At 41.0% G+C, this 19,890-nt stretch overlaps 1 protein-coding gene across 1 annotated transcript in view; it reads right to left on the reverse strand.

Moving 5' to 3' along the window:
• The window catches only part of B3GNTL1 (UDP-GlcNAc:betaGal beta-1,3-N-acetylglucosaminyltransferase like 1), a gene marked incomplete at its 5' end in the record, with an annotated part of 104,148 nt that overhangs the window by 3,390 nt on the left and 80,868 nt on the right, over positions 1-19,890 (reverse strand). Inside the window, 4 exons of the mRNA XM_084218413.1 lie at positions 2,011-2,085; positions 2,916-2,984; positions 10,236-10,371; positions 17,639-17,763. Coding sequence (XP_084074539.1) covers positions 2,011-2,085; positions 2,916-2,984; positions 10,236-10,371; positions 17,639-17,763 — 405 coding nt within the window. The remainder of the gene's footprint in view (positions 1-2,010; positions 2,086-2,915; positions 2,985-10,235; positions 10,372-17,638; positions 17,764-19,890) is intronic.

Genomic DNA, 19,890 nt, shown 5'->3' on the forward strand with positions numbered 1-19,890 from the left:
GCAGAGTTAAAGGTGTTTCCTTTAACCCAGTCAAGTTATCAGCACAGGAACTGGCTGCATTTGGTCCTGGAGCAACCTCAGTGATGTCATTGAGAAAACAGAGCAACTTCAGCATTCCTGAGCACTTCCTGCAATCCTGAATTACCTTTCTTAAGGAATGGGACAAAAAAAAAACCCCAAAAATTAATGTTTGTGTGGTTGGCCCAGAACAGCAAGAGTGAAGTTTTAACTGTGAATGTTTAGGATGGGAAGTTGCAGAAATGGAATCCCACTGAAACTGGAATTGAAGGAGTTGGAGAAAAAAAAATAGCCTGCTTTATAGAGGGTTTAAAAAAAATACATAAGAGAGCAGATGCTAAATTAAGTGGGAGAGTTAAAGACAAATCTTTCATTCCCAGAGCACAGGAAAAACCAGGCTGGGCTGTACAATAAGAGATTGAACTACAAATTTTCTGAAAACTTTATACAATCAAACTACTTTAATTGCTGTGACAGAAAAATAAAAATCCCTTTCATTTCCAGCCATTGGAATCCAAGCCAAGGCAGGGCACAAAGCAGCATTTCCAAGCATTTTGCTTTTACCTCCAAGCAAGAGCCAGCAGGGAGCACAAACCCTTGGGTGAAGTGGCCCTGAGCAGCTAAAGCCACACTTTCATTCTCTCACACACACAGAGCAGAATTCCAGCTCCAGCTGTCTGTGAAGCCATTATAAAATGAGCAAAGATCAGAGGATGCCTGCTTCTTCCAGAAGGATCTGCTCTGGTACCAAAGCCATGCCAGTGCTCACAAGGGAGGAACTGCCTGAAAAAATAAATGAGCCAATGCTGCTGCAAGTACATGGCCAAGAAAGTCACTTCTTGTAAACAGCCCACTTAATAAACACATCTAATCTCCAAAATCACCCTCTCAGAGCTGCAAAGGAACACGCAGGTTTTGTCTGTATCAAAAGGAAAAATAATCCCCTACCATGAACAGCAAAATAAAAGGCAGTAAAATCCCTGAAAGCAAACTTCCTTCTTCAGAAAATGGTGATGAACTGAGGTTGGTAAAGAATAAGCAAGCAGAAAATGCTCAGTGGCCATGAGGGGGAAAATAGACTGAAATCCCAACTGAAGTCAGAGAGCAGAGTTTGCAGACAAGATGTTGTATAATAGTCTCATTGTAAGGGCTTCACAGATTAAATGTGCTTTAGAACAGGTTGCACAGATGTTTTGTCTGGGGACTTCCACCCACTGTTATATGCAGTATGAAAAATTAAATTAGTTGTAATAGTACTTGCTGATGCAAGAGTTTATCAAGCAAGAGTACAGGATAACACCCCAAGGCACTCCCAGTCTGGCTTTGCAGCCCCCAGTTCTGATCAGGAGGTTGGGAGTGCCAAGTTCAGAGCAGGCTGCACCAGAGGAGAGGAGATCCAGCTGATCCATCCCTGAACAGATCAGCACAGCATTACAGTGTGAGTGTTCTGTGGAGCTGCAGGTTTTAGTTGCTGTCAGAGGGTTTTTACTGGTTTTTGCCACTGCTATTTTAAAGCTTCTGTGTTATAACAGCAGAAGAACTGCTGGTTATCATCTAATTCTATTAGCAGGGCAATTAAACCAGTTGAAATAAGTTACCACAGTCAGATGGAGAAGATGCTTCAGAACTGGCAGGGCCAAACAAAATGGTTTTTAAGGTCTGATTTAAAAACAAAGCCTTTGCCAGACATGGGGCTCCAAATTCTTGGCCCAAAGGAGGCTGAGTGCATGTGCTCATTGGGGTGTGTTTGGTATTGGGCAAGGAGGTACAACAGATCCAGGTCCTTCACAGAAGCTGTCCCTTTTCTAATTCTTCATTTTACCCAATACTGCTGATTTAAATCCCAAAATACCCTGCACAATCAGTTTGATTTAAAAAGCCATTCAACTGTAGAGCAAAAGCTTCTGGGAAAAGGCACTTACAGTGAATAAAAACTCATTTTCCTGAGGAGCAAATGCTGCTCCTGCAGGTGAAGCCAAAGGTGGGACTCACCAGCTTCACACAGATCACGAAGGGTGGAGCTGCATCCCTGAAGTGACACACAGGAATTTTTGGTTTTGGTCTCTCCTGCAGGAGGAAGGGGTACAGAAGCACTCAGGTTATTTGTCAGCTTGGTTTTAGGAGCTGCTAAACTCTAAAAGGGGGAAAAAAATGTGTTGAGCTGTGATGCTGAAGAGACCTTGCTCATTCTCTGCCTGTGTTTCAGTGCTTTGTGTGAAGTTACACCAAATCTGAATTTGGAGCTTTCTGCTGCTGAGAGGAGCAGCTCTCCCTGCTCCACTGCTTCCTCCTCACCTCCAAGTTCTACTTCCAGCCCTTTCCCAAACAATTCCCTCTTTGATCTGATGGAAATGTGTGCAGCTTCAATGTCTTGTCCCATAACATTTTGGTTGATTTTTTGCCATTTTAGTGAACTGCATCCATTCCTGTGCTCTCAGACAGCACCAGAACAGGCACAAGGACAGAGACAGAGGAGCATCTCTCCCTCCTGAGGGGAGCTCCCATTCCCATCAGATACAAAGACCTGGCAAACTCAGGCTAATTTGATCCACAAGATAACTTGTTGGAAAACTTTTAATTTTGAGGGTTCCTTCCTTTTATCCACCACAAACCAAATTCTATTCCCATTTAGAAGACACACCTGTCAGTGAAGTCTGTTTTACCCCATCAGGATCCTTTCAGGATAAGTATTTTTGTCTTTCCAAACTGACTTCACTGAGAGTGAAGCTGACAGTCCTGGCTCCAGTTTGCATTCCAGTGTCCATTCCCAGCCCTCCAATCTTCTGTCAGGGCCTCTTTACCAAAATGAGCTGCTACACAACATTCAGGATCAGTGCAAATTCCTTCATCACATTCCCCAGATCACAATAAAGAATGCAAGAGTGTTTATAACTCACCTCAGACTCCTCATAGGTGTAGAATCCTTTTGTTATTTTCTTTTCATCGACATCACAAAATGCAGTGACCTGGAAAACAGAAGCAGAATGTTTCACCTGTAATGCAGCTGTGAGCAGAGCTGCAGGCATGGGGATGGACACAGGAGTGGGGCAGAGCAGCCTGGGCCTCCTTTGGAGCTTAAACCCTGATTAAATCCTGATTAAAACCTGGGTGTATCCAAGGAGTGGAGAAAATTCTGTGTCTATGAGCACATTCTGATCTAAGTCACTGACTGCAGAAGGGAACACCACCAACCCCATCCCCAGGGAGTCAACTCATCCCAGAGACCAGTTTCCTCATTTTGGCTCTTCCAGGATGAGATGCAATAAAAGCCTCTCTCTTCCTGTACCCCCCAGACACCTCAGGACCACTCCTCTGGGTGTTCTGCAGCACCAGCCTCAATTCCAGGGCACTCACACCAAATCTGGGAATTCCTACTGTTATGGACTTGAATTTTTCACCTGAAAAGCTCAGCAGATCTGATGTTTAAACACAAATAATTACTGCTTCACTTTGCTTATTCTTACTGGAGTTATGAAAGCAGTATCTGCAGCCCTAGGTGCCAGATATTTCAGATGGGTTTTTCTTTGCATTCCTCATAAATATGCAGGCAGAATAAATGCCTGCCATCTAAAATACACAGTGGCCTTATTTTTGAGAGCCACTAGGTTGCCAGGGACATTTTGGAAGAGTTTTTAAAATAAACATGGCTATGTTTTCCTCTGATTTCCATTGGATCTATTCATATTATCTACATGGAGCTCTTATGCTGAAGCAGAACAGTTGAGATAGTTAAGGTCATACAGAAATCAATTATTCTGGTGAAAGCTGGATAGCAGCTTTCATATCTTTTTAATTGCTGCATTAAAAATTGATTAACAACACTTACTGCTGAGAAAATCTGAAAAGCCAAACAGCTGTTTATTAATTTATTAAGTTAGAGAAGGCTGAAAAGGCTGGCTGGCTTTCCATGTCTAAAATCTCTCTCACACATTTTCTTCCTGTGATTTAAGCTGGTTTTCTTTTACCTAAAGTGACCTCATTCTGTTTGTGTAGAGGGTTTTTCTAATATCACTTCTTTCATTAAACATCAGTGGCAAGGGAATGCAAACAAAAGTATCAAGGGACTGCAAATAAGGCTGCAAAGCACCAGGGGGAAATGAGGGGATAAACTGGAGGGGTGGGCAGGGACAGTCCTTGGAACCCCTTAGTGGGACACAGGGGGAGCTGGAGAAGACAAAATAGGCACCAAAGGAAGCCCAGAAATATGGAATTTCCACTGTGGGGCTGTGTGAGTGAGGAATCACATCAGGGGCACACCCAGAATTTGCTTTGGGATTCCCTGAACCCTGTGTCAGCACTGGAATGGGAATAGAAGGGAAGGAGGGAATTCAGGAAGGTGCTGGAGATTGTACAAGGTGTTTGTGGCTGCTGCAGCTGGCTTAGATTGACACACACAAGCAGCTCCTTCACAGATTAATCCACTTTACATCCCTGGCCCTATTTCCATGCCCACTGCAGTGCTTTGGGGTAGCTGGAAGATCAGATGGTGTGGATGTGTACACACACAGATACATAAATATGTGTGTACATGGAGGGAGCCAGCAGAAGTCACTGTGGGAAGAGAAGTTCCTTGCATGTATTCTCTTCATTCTGTGCTAACCACCTTTAAAATTCTCCAATATTCAGCAAATCTCAGTTCTGCCACTTGTGTTTTACTGTCCTGAATGCTGTGATCATAATAAACAATATTTAGCAAGATATGCCTTCAATGTCAACCCAACAAAGTTCTAGGAACAAAGTCCAATATGTTGATTTACTGTCCAATAAAAAAGCTATTTTTGGAGCTGCTTGTGCTCTTGTAGATAATAAAAACCAAAATAAACCACCAAAACTTATGAGGTAAAGTGAAATTCAGTTTACAGTTCTCTGTCAGTAACTGAGAATTCAGCTGCAAGATCTGTGCTGGAAAGTCTCAGTGTTGACCCTCAGTGTGTTCTAACCCAGTTAACAGAAACCCCTGAGTGGTGCCTGGACTTCTCAGCATGAATCAATTTCTTCCCAATATCTAATCTCAATCTCTGTCAGTTTAAAACCATTTCTCCTTGTTCTGTCATTACATCCCCTTGGAAACATCCTCTCTGCAAAAACACTTCTTGTACCACTGAGTTGCCGTTAATTCCAACTCTCCCTCTCACTCCATCACTCCAGTTTCTGGCTGTAGAAAAAACTCTGCCCTTCCCCAGCCCCCAGAACACCCCCACACAAACCCCTCAGTGAAAAAAAGAACACAGGTGAGCCTGTGACAGATTTCCCTTTTGGATGGAAAGAGCCCAAACCCTTTTTGTTATCACTGAGGTATTTCCCTGTATAATTCCCCATGGGCTCAGGCAGCTCAGAGCTGGTATTTACAGCAGTGTAAAACAGGTCAGACTTGAATGGGTGATTTTTCTGCAGCCTGCACACCATGTGGGTGGCCAAAACGTAAGGCAACTATTTTTCTGACACACACTATTTATTTTCCAATTAAAGCAAAGCTGTGTTTGGAGTCTAAATACAGGACTTAGGCAGAGTTGTTTATCCCATAAGGAGAAGTCAGGACATCAGGCTTATGGGAGTTATTTACTTTATACACTATCAGGATAAACCCAGAGACACCTATTTATTTTCCTGCATTAATGGCCTTCTTTCTTGTAGCTTTTATGAAGAACATCTATCCACACATGAACTCCTGTCTCCCTGTGAGAAACCATGAATTACAAAGCCATAAAGGAGTCTCAATTTGCTTTTTTTCCCCCCCTCTCCTTTTAGCAAGATTACTGTTTGGCAATACCTCTGACAGTTTGATACCACTGAGTCCTCAGATCACACTTCAGTATTACTAAAATATATGAATTATTACATGCTCTTGTTTGGAACATCACTTGTATAAAAATTTGCACAGTTACAAAATTTCCAAAGAACTGGAGTAGACAGCTGAGTCTCTGCTAGATGCAAGCTAAGAAACTACTGTTAAGTCATTTTTATAAAAATGGATTGCAACTTCTACTAACAGTGGTGCAAGGGGAAAAGGAGAAATTGCCTTCTCCCTCCTAGGGGAAAGTTTACATTGCTCAAAAGATAAGATATTAACTCAGAAACAACCTCTGCTAGGGGAAGACACGTTTGAGGAAGATAAAAGTCCTTTTCTGGCTGCCTCTTCCTAATAAACACAGGGGCTCTGCAGGGCCAGGCTGGGGCTATCAGAGCTCCCTGGGGAAAGGAGATTATTGGGCAGAGCAGGGAAGGCACAGAAGGAGCAGCAGGGACAGAGGGTGCCTTGGGGTGCAGCTGGGACTACCTGGGGCTCTGCTGGGATTGCACAACAATTTAATTGTTTGTGTCCTGTGGGACTGGTTGGGTACTGCAGACAGTGTTTGCTCACACTTCCCATTCCACTCAGATTTCATCATGGAAAACCAGAAAGGTTTCATCAGCTTAATGATGGCCTTTTATGGTGAATGATCTCCACAGGATTTGACTCCCCCATCTTGTTTTCACCTGGTTTGGGTCTGTAACAGCCATTTACAGAAAGCAACAACCTGAAATCAGCACATTCTCAGGTCTGGAAGGACATGAGAGGCAAGTTCCACATGGCAGAGTGAATAACTGAGTAGAACCTGACAGAAAACTGGAAAACCCTTTCAATAAATGGTCACCTGCACACTGGGACTTCTTCCTCCTCACAGTCACCTCCAAAGAGACAACCTGCAAAATCCTACTGAGCAGATCTTCCCTGCTGCATCTCTTGGAATCCCACATCTGTTTTAAACTTCTAGTGAACCCTGCTAATTCTTCTATTTATAATTCTTTCATTGAAACTTGTAGAAAGCCTCAGGAGCATGTTAATGTACATCTCTACGAAAGCAAAATCAATTTTGGTCATTCATGTCAAAACAAAGCAAATGAAAGCATTACAGTGCAAGTTCAAATAGATACAGCTAATGAAAAAACAGGACAAGAGACACAGGGGCATGAAAGCTTCTGCCATGCCATGGAACCAGCGAGCACCAGTCACAATCTGAGTGATTTTCTGTACCAGGAGCTGCTTTGATTTCACCTCTTTAGCACTACAGCCAGGACAGAAGCTGTGGGTGTCTTTAAATCCCAAGAAAGCATTTCATTATTCCATTTAGACATCATTAAAAACAGCAGCAACTTCCCATTTTTGTACATATCCACAACAGACACACTGGAGAATTTGAACACCAGAATCCAATATGCAAAATCAGCTGCTAAACACTGGACACAAAACATTTCCCTTGTTATGTACAACACACACCTGCCTTCATAGGTGTGGGACCTCACTGCCAGAGACTCATCCCTGCAGAGGAAATCTCAGTGATGCCAGGCACCTTTTGGGTGTGCACAGCTCTGTGCTGACAAAACAGAGCTTGCAAAAAGCACTTCCTCCCACATGGAGAGAGCAGGGAGTTTTCCTGGCCAAGAAGCATTCACTACAGTCCAAAACGAAGCCTTGATTTACCCCATGTCATTTTAGGGTGTTTTATACTTGGATTTAACTGAAACTTTCCAATTTCATCTCTCTCCTTGTTCTGGGGGCTTTTAACTTGCTTTCACATTGCCATTCCCCTGTCGAGGTGGGTGCAACATTCTCCCCTTTATTCATGTTTCTTTGCTGTCCATGTCCCCACTCCAGGCTCTGAGAGTGCCCCTCACACTTTCAGAATGGTTAAAATGCTGCCAAATTTGAACATTTCTTGGCTGTGGGGATGAGCTGAAGGACCAGAGCTGCAACACAAGATTTGGTGATGCTGCTCTAGGAAAAAGGCAGAGGGAACCCAATGGATGATTTTAAACGGTCAATGAGCCTTCAAAAGACTTTTTCTTTGCCACCAGCAGACAGGGTTGTCACAGAGGAATGGCATGGCCTGGCTGTGTACAAGCACTGTTTCCTGCCCACTAATGAGCTGATGCTTATTTGGTCCTTTCCCCTGCTTTTCCATGAGCCACTGGAACTCTATTTTCAGCCATCGGAAATGACACGAAATGTTAATGCTTAAGTTCTCCTTTTAGCTGAAGTCTGATGGAGAATAAAAGAGCAGACAAGACAGCTCAGAAACCCTCCAGGCACATGGAGCATCCCAAAAAACATTTGGTTTCCATCTTCAGCTGCAAATTATAGACACAACGGATGTGTTTGAAACAAAAAAAGGCCTGTTTGACTTCATTCTTGCAGAAATGCTAATACTGAACCACTGTCAGCAGTGTGAATCAAGAAGGGGACAGCCAGGAAGCAGAATTTCCCTAAGAATACTGAGATCATGGTAATTAATTCATAAAAAAACCTACTAGTGGAATAATTTTTTTTTCCTGTGTTGCTGTTTAGCAAAAATACTGAACCTTGGATTTTTGCCTGACTCCTTTGGAGACAAAGCATCATTTTAATATTCAGCATACAGATGGCTGAGGGAAAAGGGAGAATTGCTGAGGTGTCCTTTTCTCTTTTAACATAACCACAGCTCACATTCACACTGTTTCCCAAACAAACTAAAGTAATAATTTGTTAGTGAGTATGAACATAGACAGACTGCTGCTTCCTGGAATTGCCTGAATTTTGTTTTCTAAGAAACAAAGCTCTTTGGCACAGGGCAGAGCTGGACTTTTCAACATCCCACAAAGACCCTGTCAGCAGAAGAAATGCAATTGCTTTGTTTACCAGGTTCTAAAAATACTAGAAACATCCTTTTCTTCTTGAAAAAGATGTTTTCCTACACACCCTAAGCCTGACAGTTCAAATTATTTCATTCTCTCCCTGAGGATTTAGTAGTGTCCAGGTTTGTTTCAAAATTATAAAATAATACAAGCTGTGTGTAGTAGGGTTTTTTTGGAGTGTTTTTATTTATCCTAGGAGTTTGTGTCCCAAATTTTCTGCAGGTTCTTGGTGCCAATTGGGAAAACAACCCTGCAGTGACTCCACAGTCAGTCAGGACATCTGATGAAATTCTGCATCTCAATAAAAATATGCAGACAAACAAAGCATAGGTGAAATCTCAGGAGCCTAAACTGACTTAAAATATAAAACCAACTAACATTGAATTTAGACAGCTATATTCTGTCTAAACTTAATTTAAGTTGGCTTTATACTTTTATAGATTTTTATATATAAATAAAATATAATTGCCATTATGATTATTATATATAATAATGAAATAATATGCCGAATATAACTGTCATAATAAATCAATCAATAAAAAATCATATTTAATGGACAGGTCTGTCCTCTCTGAATGAAGCAACTGATTCATTTAATATCTTTTCATCCAGCTCACCCACTGCCACGTGATGGCAATGACTGAGGGATGGCACTGGAATATGAAGCAGGAAATTCAGTTCAGTTTTTGCTTTGTGCATTTACTATCTGAGAGTCTCCCATGCCTATTCAGTAATTCTAACTGTGTGTATACAAATGTCTTCTATTTTTTTTTATATGTGTGTGGTCTGAGGGCCACAACATTAATCAGGTTTTTATATGTATTTGTCATTTTGTCTTCCTATCCATATTCTTAAGAAAAGAAAAACACATGCAGCAATAAAATGAATGTTCTGTGGTTCTTTATAAGAAACAGCCATTTGACATTAGCCCTAAAGCCTTTATCTAACACAAAGTTATTGCACACAAGAAAATGCTATAAAAATAAGGTATTTAGACTCTTGGACAAATATATCCTGAGAAATATCTGCCACTGCCAAATCCCAGCATTTTCAGCTGACTGTGAATGGGACAGCCATGTTCAGCAGTTTCTGCTCACCCTTTCAGCCCACACCAAACCCTTTTTTTTGGCAATCAATCCCTTTCCAAAGGCACTCTCAGTGACCAGGGACGTGTCCAGTATCCCCTTTGGAACTGGGTAAATATTACACAGGTATGGATGACCCTGGACAAGGCACTTCAGCTCCCTACAACCCAAATAAAGAGTTGCTCTACTCACCCTGAGTACCTGCCTACTACAGCCATGTCTCACCTACTACTGTGCTTAGCAGCAGCATGGTGCATTTCTTGCTCTCCATGCCCACCATAAGCTTTAAATAAAATATCATGGCACTTTAAAAGAAGACATGCATCCCACAGAATAATGAGAATGGCCCTAATTTATATTATTTATCAACTGGTACTTTGGGGGACAAAATATCTTCTGAGAATTTTGCTGGGTTAGATTAGCAGCATCACAGGGGCATATGAAGAAGTGGGTTTGTACAAATGTCACTTTGCAGCTCACCTTTTTCTGATTAGCTGGTGACAAGCTTCTGTAGAGCTTCTTGCCTTGCTTGCCAGCATTCCAAATGGTGAATGATGTCCAGGAGCTCAGGACTCTGTCCTCAAGGAACCTGACTCGGTGATTCCAGATGGTTCCCCTGGAGAGTTGGAAAAAGGGCAGATTTTGACCCCTAAAATGTTTGACATATGCATATAAACACAGTCACCTACAGGTAAGCCTGACCAAAGGGATTCATATAATTAAAAAAAAATTAAAATCACAGCAGAACATTAGACTGGAAATTTCTGAGGGAAACATAGAAAAGAAGTTCTGTGGAAGTTCTCAGACAAAAAACATTTGGTCAGGTTTACAGCATTAGACACTGAAGAGTTGCTGACATCTTCCACAAGTTCAAGACAGGTTCTCAGAAAGAGAAAACAATGTCAAGGAAAGCAGTTTGTTCATGGTCCATTTATCCCAACAGGCAAATCCACTTGGACAACTACAGCTTTTTTTGGAGTGTGTGTGTTCTACCCTATAATGTAATATTTAAGACTACAACATTTATCATGGATTAAATCATGGATGTTAAAAACATCTGCTTTATTTCCAGCATTCATTTAATATTCATTAACTAGGAACCCACCTCAGACTTACTAAACAGTTTCCTAGAGAGAATAAATTGATTTCCTCAATTTGACAAATGAATCTCCCTAACATACATCTCTTGAACAAGGCACCTTGAGCTGTAACTTTCTCCCCCAGGAAATTCTGATGAACCCCTAGTGGTGTCTCCTTATTTAAGGCAATCTTCAAGTGAAGTTTTCCATTTTCTTATTTGCATCATTCCTTCACAGCCCCAGTTATGTTCTGAAGACCACAAAACCCTCACAGGACCCCAGTGACCCCACTTCACTTCAGCAGAGCCAGATCCTGCTCAGCACTTCATCACTGATCCTGCTCTGATAACTTGGAAAGGACCTCGTGCACAAATAAAATTTCCTCACAGTTCCAAGGATGATGGCTCTGCACCAGCATTTCAGCTAATGGGGAAAAAGAAAATTTTGGATTTGATCAAAAATCTCTTCTAATGCAACCACAAGATGCATTCCTGCTGCAAAGCTTTAACTGCTGCTGGCATCCTTTGACACTTGCCTTTTTCCATGTTCATGAGAGCATACTGCAGTCCCAAAGGAAAGTTTAAGGAACAAAATATGAAGGTCAAGTATTTTTCCAGGATCACTTTACTAGACATTTTAGAATTTCTGCCTCCTTCTAAAAAGGAAGATTATTTCTTTGCACATAAATGGAAAGCTTTTAAAAGTGATTTTCCTTTGAAATGTGACTTCAGAAGGACAACACCATATTGCATTCCAAAGGAACTTCAAAATCTGTTCTGTTGGCTTGAGTGGCACTGGCAAGTTTCTTTTCCACGTGAGTTTACAACATTAAGGAAACTAAAGTATAAAACCAGGCAGCCTTACAAGGCATGAAAAGAACTTGTAACTAATTTCTAGGTGCAGGCAAACACTGCAATCTACCTCCAGGCTTATAAAAGATGGTTTTATTTTCATGGAGATGGAGTTCCCAGCACAGCAGTGTTGGTTCTTCCAGACAGTTGTGGTTGCTGTCTAGGCCATGAGAGCCTCAGTGCCCTACTGAGGTAAAATTCAATCAGACCAAACCTCAGAGTTGTTAATCACCCATGAAGATTTCAGACTGAAGCAGATTTACTGACTCATCTCACCTATCGATGTTATCCTGGAAAAGCAAGTGGGGAAAGCTTGTAAGAGAACTGCACTCTGAAATAAAAGGGTATGAAAGGTATTAAACTCCAAATTAATTGGGCTGTCGTTCAACCACAAGAATATTGTCAGACAGCTTCATTTAACAATAAAAATCTTTCTTAAATATGTACTGTGGGTTGTTAAAACAAAACCAACATAGCCAGCAGTTGAGATGTTTTGCTGGCATCACTATGAGGCATTCTTATGACAATGCCCACAGAAAAGCATTTGAAGCTCACATTGTTGTGGTGTTGTGAGGGTCCCCAGGATGAGGTGAGAGATGAGAATTGACTCCAAGTTCTCAGAAGGCTGATTTATTATATTATATGAAAAGAAAATTATATACTAAAACTATACTAAAGAAAGAGAAAGGAGACATCAGAAGGCTAGAACAAGAATGATAATAAAAACCTGTGACTGACCAGAGTCCTGACACAGCTGGCTGGGATTGGTCATTAATTAAAAACAATTTACATGGAACCAATCAAAGATGCACCTGTTGGTGAGCAACCTCCAAACCACATTCCCAAGCAATCAGATAATTATTGGTTACATTTCTTTTCTGAGGCTTCTGAGGAGAAAAATCCTGGCAAAGGGATTTTTCAGAAAATATCACAGTGATACTCACACCTCCATATTCTGTGTGTTTTCAATGAAAAAATTAACTTCTACCAAACACTTTGAAGTCTTGAGTTAACCCTGAAATACTTTTAACAGCGCAAGCTGAGATACCAGATAAACAGAGAACTGAGGGGAGACTTTAGAGTGACACTCACAGGCTTCATCTTTGTGAGAACTCACTCTGCACAAACAATCCCACAGGCTGAGGCAGAGGGGAGCTCCCAGGTGTCAAAGGAGAGAGTTTCGGTTATTCCCTTCAGGTTTCCGGTTCACCTAAGTTGCCACTTCACTTTTTTTTTATTTTTTTGATGTTTCCAGAGGAGATAACTGGGATTCCTGCCTCGAGGGATAAGGGAATGCCATTTTCCCAGCCTTCACCAGCCAGTGCAGGTGCAGCAGACAGGAGCTGCAGCAACGTGCAAAGGGTAATTAAAGAAAATGCCTGAAACGATCCAGAGGTTGTACAAACCACTACTCAGAGATGATTCTCACAGCTATTTTCAGATTATGCATTATTACATATTCACAGCCACCAGCAAAACCTAGGAGGTATTATTACTCTGCATCACTCCAAATCAAGACAGCTTTTCCTACCCATCTCACAAAAGATTAGAGTAAGCAATTTGCAGCAGCCTTTAGTACCATGTCCAAGACTGTATTCAGTTCACAAGATTTTCCTCAGCCAGACAGTGGGACAAAATTCCTCTCAATGTACAAATTTGTTCCCATATCCTAACGCTCTTTCTTGACCCCAAATCTTGAAATATATTATTTCCCCCATTCCTTTCATGCTCTTGTCACAACTTTGTAAAAGAAATGTTAGGAATATTTCCACTTGAAATGTCATTCTCGAGGCTTAGATGATTTTCCTAAGATCTCACTCGCCCTGGCCCCTCAATGCTCATCAGTTATGGAGCCTGGGAGGAAGAAGAGGAGCCAAGATCCTGCAGGAGTGAAACGAGGGTATTCATGCAGAGGGTGAGAACGACTACACCGTGTGTTCCTCAGCCCCAAGTAGTTATTACCAGCCCATCCACCCAAGTAATGCAACAATGGAGCTCTGTTAAAAATGTGTGGTGACCTACTGACTGAATACAGGAGTCAAGAAACATCTGCTCTACTCCTATTTTGAAATGAAAGATAATGTGACAATAAAAGCAACATGATTTAATGTCTGAGCTCAGTCAAACCTCGCCATATTGCTGCACTGCCTTTCCCCTCCTTCCCCCAGTGAGGCCACATAAGTGAATCCACAGAGCAAAGACAGATGTACAAGTACTTGAGCAATGCAGAAATACAAGTCCAATATCCTGAACAGTACTGGAATTTTAGGCATGGATTGCCATCCACAGAAACACTATAGATCCATAAATCTGACCTTTCTCCCTGGGCTGGCCCTGCACGGTGCTCAGGTGACACCAGGCAGGAAGAGGAGCTGCCTGAGTGAGCCTCCTCTTCCAGGGCCTTTTTATTGATGGCAGGGTAGGAGAGTTCTGCATGAGAGGTGCACCTCACCTGATCGATAAACCAGAGAACTTCATCATCACAGAGCTGAAAAAGCAGACCCCTTACAGTGTTGCATGCAGAACTCAAGGCCCTTACCATCCACAGGAAATTCAGAAATAAATCCTGTTTGAACCTTGGCCATACTGGTGAATAAACTGATTTTTTTTGCCGTTGTTGTTCTGTTGAACTTCATGTGAACTTATTAATTGCTGGACTATATCGTCCCACTGAGTTATTACATTTACACTGTTAATAGGTTCTATTAATGTCTGAGTTCATCTTCAGGTCACGGGTCATTAGCTGAGGCATGGTTTGCATTGTGGCCTATTTTTCATGAAAGGCTTATTAAGAGAGACAGAGACTATCAATGTTAATGGCATTTACTTTTCAAGAATCTAATGAGGTCATTAGTTTCCATGTTTAATTGAAGTGCCAAATGCAAGCATAGAAGATAAAAATGCAGTTGACCTCATCTTAATTTCAGCTCTACAGGAGTATGTTATTCCTCTCTCCTGCCTATTTTTGGCTGTGTGTGTTTGTGCAGGAAATGAAGGAGGCATTCCTGTGCTCACCACAGACCCAAGACCTGGCCTCAGAGCACCTCTGAAACAGCCAAATGTGTGTTTCACACTAATGCCTGTTCCTCTTTGCTCAGATGACACTGGAAGCTTCCAGTGCCTGAAACCAGATGTTTTCAATAGATTATGTAATTCTGCTTATTTCTGCAGAGCAGTATCATGCTCATTCTGAGCACAGGGAAATGAAATTACTGAAGGTGCACTTCACCTTTTCTGTGTAAAAGGGAACTGCTCAGATCTTAGACAGAAGGTACAAACCTTCTTTTCCATATGTATTAAATTTGTCTTGAATAAAAACTGCTCCAAGGATTAGCTGCATGCCCCAACCACCTGTCTTCATGAGCTGCACTACCTAAAGACAAGTGCAATTTTTTATTGCTCACCTCACTCCAAGCTCACTTTCATCTCACAGTGAGGTATTGTTGTATATACAGTTCCTTTCTCTCCCCTTTGGCAAGATAATAATCTAGGAATTTTAACATGTTTTTATTATACATTAGACTTTCTTACTTCAGTATTCCTTACTCTAAAGCCAGCTCTGCTATGGTCTCACATCAATTTAATGTGGCTGTGCAGCACTGAGTACACACAACCCTAGGGTACAACACCAAATAAAGTGATTTAGATCCAAGAGATATGAAAAGTGGGATTTTGTGTTGTGAATTCCTAGCTGAGAGAAGTTTCTCAAAATCCAGCAGGTATCCATCACAGCCTTTGGATGAAACGACAATGAGAACATTCATATTTCTGCATGCACCCAATGAAATCTAAATACAGACACTGAACTTCATGCAGATTCTGTCACACACCCAAAACATTTAATAATGCAGACTGATGCCTCCAGGGTAAGGGAGAATGCAAATAAGATTTTGTTTCCTGTTCACAGATATTCTCAACTCCAGATATGTGTTCCAGAAGGATACTAATCATAGGAAATGACTTCAAGCACATGAGTGTTTACAATTATACATACTAAATAAAAAAATAAAAGAACCAAATGTCACTTGCCAAGCAGTTTTACACATATTTTAGGAAGTTAGAAAATGCAGTGAGGCTTCTTTCCCCCTGGAAGGTTCTGAAAGACACCCACAGAAACTGAAACCATCACAGGCTACGAGGGACTGCTGTCTTTGCTGGAAAGAATGAATGATGCACCTTTGTATAAAAATGTCCTGCTGTGGTTTTTAAGACTGAAACCAGGCACAGAGTGTTAAAAAAAAAAAAAATCAACTTTCCTACAAACATCATTTTGATCTCAGACAAGATATTAATTTGACTGGTGAGGTACTACTTCCAAATCCAGGTCTAGGCTAACTAAAAATTTAAAGATGACCCGGGCTAATGACAAAAAGCAAAACATCATAGAAAACTGCTCAACAAAACACACCATATCAAGAAAAAGGCTTCTAGAAAAGCCAGAACATGCATTAAACATGGTGGAATGACCAAGAGGCAAATTAGGCAAGACCCAGTTGAGATTATCAACTGAAACCTTTGTGATGAGTCCATTAATGTCTTTTTGCTCAACGTGCACTTCGGTCTCCAGACACAAACACTGGGCAACCCTTCAGAACTTGGGCAACAAACAAGGGAATGAGCCAGGACAAGGAGCTGTTGCACAACCTCATGTTTGGAAAGCCACACCAAATATCATCCCCAGTAGTACCAGCAGGAGGCCAAGAGGAAGAGCAGCTCTCCTGATTTCTTAGAATGAGACAAGAAAGGCGCCAATTTGGACAGGCACCCTGCACATCTGAAAGAGCTCAGAGCATTTCCACATTCCCCCAGGATGCTGTAATTCAGGGTGCTTGTGCCACACAGCCTTGGAGATCTGAATAAGCAACAGCTTGCAGTAAATTCAAAACAAATTAATTTCCAAGAATTAGATGCTTTCCCACAGATAGAAGCAAAAGGCTTCCAAGGGTTTTTAGCATCCCATAATGCGTGGCTGAAAAGTTGGTCACTAACTGCCAAAAGGATCACACAGTAAAAGAGGAAAAAAACCAAATCTTTACATTTCAACATCAATAAAAGGGAAAATAATTCATCTCATGCTTGTTTGCAAAATCAAAATCACATGTACTATTTGCTTGAATGACCTTTCCACAGTTAAATGATTTTATACAGATACTCACATTTATGAAGGTCTATAGTGACATTAACCATGAGTGTGCTATTTATGGGACTTATTTGTTTTCCACTATGTGCAGCAATACAGGGATGGACAACAAAAATGTTCATTTTTACTGGTCAGTTCTACAAAGCCATAAAAACAGGACTGACTGAAAAGTGTACCTATATCATTAATCAGTAAGGAAACAGTTTACTTAATTACCACTGTGATTCTGGCATTGGATTCCTAAAGGACGGTACAACCCATGTAATTTTTTATTAATGTCAATGCATAAGAGAAGGGAATAGCTTTGGCTCAGCTTGCAGCATGTTGAGGAATCAGCAATTTAACACCTCCTTTAGGGGCTGAGCAGCCCAGGAAAGGCAGCAGGCAACAAAAGCAGCTTATAAGGAAGCACCTGAGATAATTACTCCTAAACAACCTCAGGGATTTTTCAAACCTCATTATCTGATTTAGGTGGTTTAGACCCTTTAAAATAGGAAAATAATCTATGTAAAGGCAGCACATTATCAGATTAAAGGTTTGGTTTTGGTCTGGTTCTTTTTTTTTTTGTTTTTCAAAAGATGGTTTTTGTTAGTTTTACAAGTTTCTGTTTACTGTTGATTTTGAAATGAGGCTGTAATATTTCAAAAATTTTTTTTACATTATGGTTCATACGGCAAAAAAGGAAATTTTTGAGAATGAAATTTTTACATATTAAAAATCCTAATTAAAAACCCCAATGCAGTTTCACCATCTTTGCTGCTGATGATCCAAGACAAAACCAACTTTGAAATTCTCCTGGAAGGCACAGCTTACTCTAGGACAGAGTGAGTGGCAGCCTGGGGGTGGTACCGGTAGAGCAGGAGGCAATGGTTCACTCGAAAGACTCCACCACCCTTCTGGAGATGCTCATAAAAAAACAACAAATCCTCTGGGACACCCTGCAACACAAAACAGTGACTAGATCAGTATTCAGTTCCATCTGAAGATGTTTTATTTCTCTGCCAAATTAATATGGTTCAATAGAATTGTTACTCATAAATACAAATTTGCTGGTGCCCAGGGAGAGTGTGGACTCCCCAAGGGCAGGATGGATGGGGCTTGGAGCAACCTGAAAGTGTCCTGGAGGGGAAACAAGAGGATCATGAAGTCCCACCCCAAGTCCATCTCTGATTATTTGTGTATGTCCCAGTGAACTTCTCTAATGGGTCATGAAATAGATGCAGCTGATGCTGCTGAATGAGCAGTGCTATTTAAAAATGAAGTGCAGGGACGGAGGTGGAAAAATCAACATTATCTCATTTTGACAGGGGTCTCAAGCTTGGTGCAGGTGAATCCAAAAGAAAGAGAAACCCAGCTGCTAAACAGTTTGTGCAGCCTAAAGTTCCATGTAACCAAATAGTTTGTACTGTAAAGGATCAGTGAATTGAGAAGGGTTTTTTTCTCATTTTACTGGAATTCTTCTTTCTCTGGCTGTCATACAAATACTGGTCTCTGCTTAGGAAAGGTGACTCAGGCCCCATAATGACAGACTTCAATAAAAACTGCAATAAAGGCAACCTCAGAATGAGGCAACATCCAAAAATAATTTTTTTTTTTCTTGAAACTTCCTTTCATGGTACATTCATTCCTTATGGGATTGCACCCACTGCTGCTGAAAACACTACAGGATAAAAGTTCCTGCAATTGTGGATCTAGAAGCTCCAGAAAAAATGAGGGATTTCACAATAATTTCAACAATTTCCACTTAAAAATCAGAGAATCTTCATGCAAATGATGCAATGTCAGAAGGGAAATTAGATGGCTCATAGCACTCAATTCCATTTGGTGGCATATGAAAACATAAATCCACCTCTAAAGTCCTCCACAGAAGGTAAAAAAAGGAGTGTTTATTTATATTTTGCAAAGCTACAACTTCTTGAAATACTAGAACATTTCATTCTTTCATGTTTAAATACAGATACTTCTGCCCTGCAATACAGTGTTTAAAAGGTCACACGGTTTTTACCAGACTAAAAAGCTCCCTTTTATAAAACCAGGTGGGTCAAAGAAAACATTAAGTGGAGCAACAACAAAAAGCTGAAAGATAAAATGACAAAATTTTCAAGGAAAAGAAGGTGGAGAGATTGAAATACATTTGTTCCTGTAGACAGTATGACACATGAATAACCAGACCATTAACCTCAACCTCAATTTTAACCATTCTATTTCAACACAGAAAAATAATAAGAGTTCAAGTTAAAAAAAAAAATTAATTGAAATTTTCCCATATTACTACAGCTTCTGAGTTTCTTCCATAATTAAGAAAATGAGATGCTCTAATTAAAGTGCTGGACTGGCCCTCTGGTTATGAGAGCAACACAGTTCAGTGACTATTTCCCATCCTCACCAGGCTGAGTAGCCACAGGGGTGTGAGAGTGGAAGAGAAACGAGACAAAAAACTCTCTGAACCCTGGAAAACAACTGCAAAGCACTGAGCTGAACATGTGCCTTGGGTGGAATCAGAATCCAGTCCAGCTCTGCACTCTGCAGCTCCTGCCCCCACTCTGGTCCATGTGTGACACCGATTTGGGCCATGCTCCCACATTCTGCATAAAATGGATTCTGCTCACCAAGGGCAGCTCAGCTGCAGCTCTTGGTTGTCTTTGTAGACTTTGTCTGACTTCTGGTTTAAGAGCTGCAATGCAGAAGAAAACTTTTAGACAAGCTCATACAATTTATGCTTTATGTCAACCTACTTTGAAAGCCACAAAAGAAATCTGGGAGAAGCTGGAGGGGCAGCCAGCAACCACAGTCACCAAGAATACAAGAAAAACACAAAATCAATTTCTTTCCATTTATCTTGTGGCCCTTTCTATATTTTCCTTATTGTGGACTTAAAGGGAAATACCAAGCCAGCAGAAAAGTTCAAACCTTTTTCTCTTTTCCCATCACACACTAGACCATGTCTCAGGGCACAAGTGCAGCAGATATCAGCTTGCTGCAGGAGCCAGATTTTGATACAGATCTATGATTATCTCACACCTTAGCTATTCCTTCTCTTTTGGATAAGCATTTACATTATTCAA

The sequence above is a fragment of the Fringilla coelebs genome (assembly GCF_963513975.1).
Source record: "Fringilla coelebs genome assembly, chromosome: 19".
Taxonomy (NCBI): Eukaryota; Metazoa; Chordata; class Aves; order Passeriformes; family Fringillidae; genus Fringilla; species Fringilla coelebs.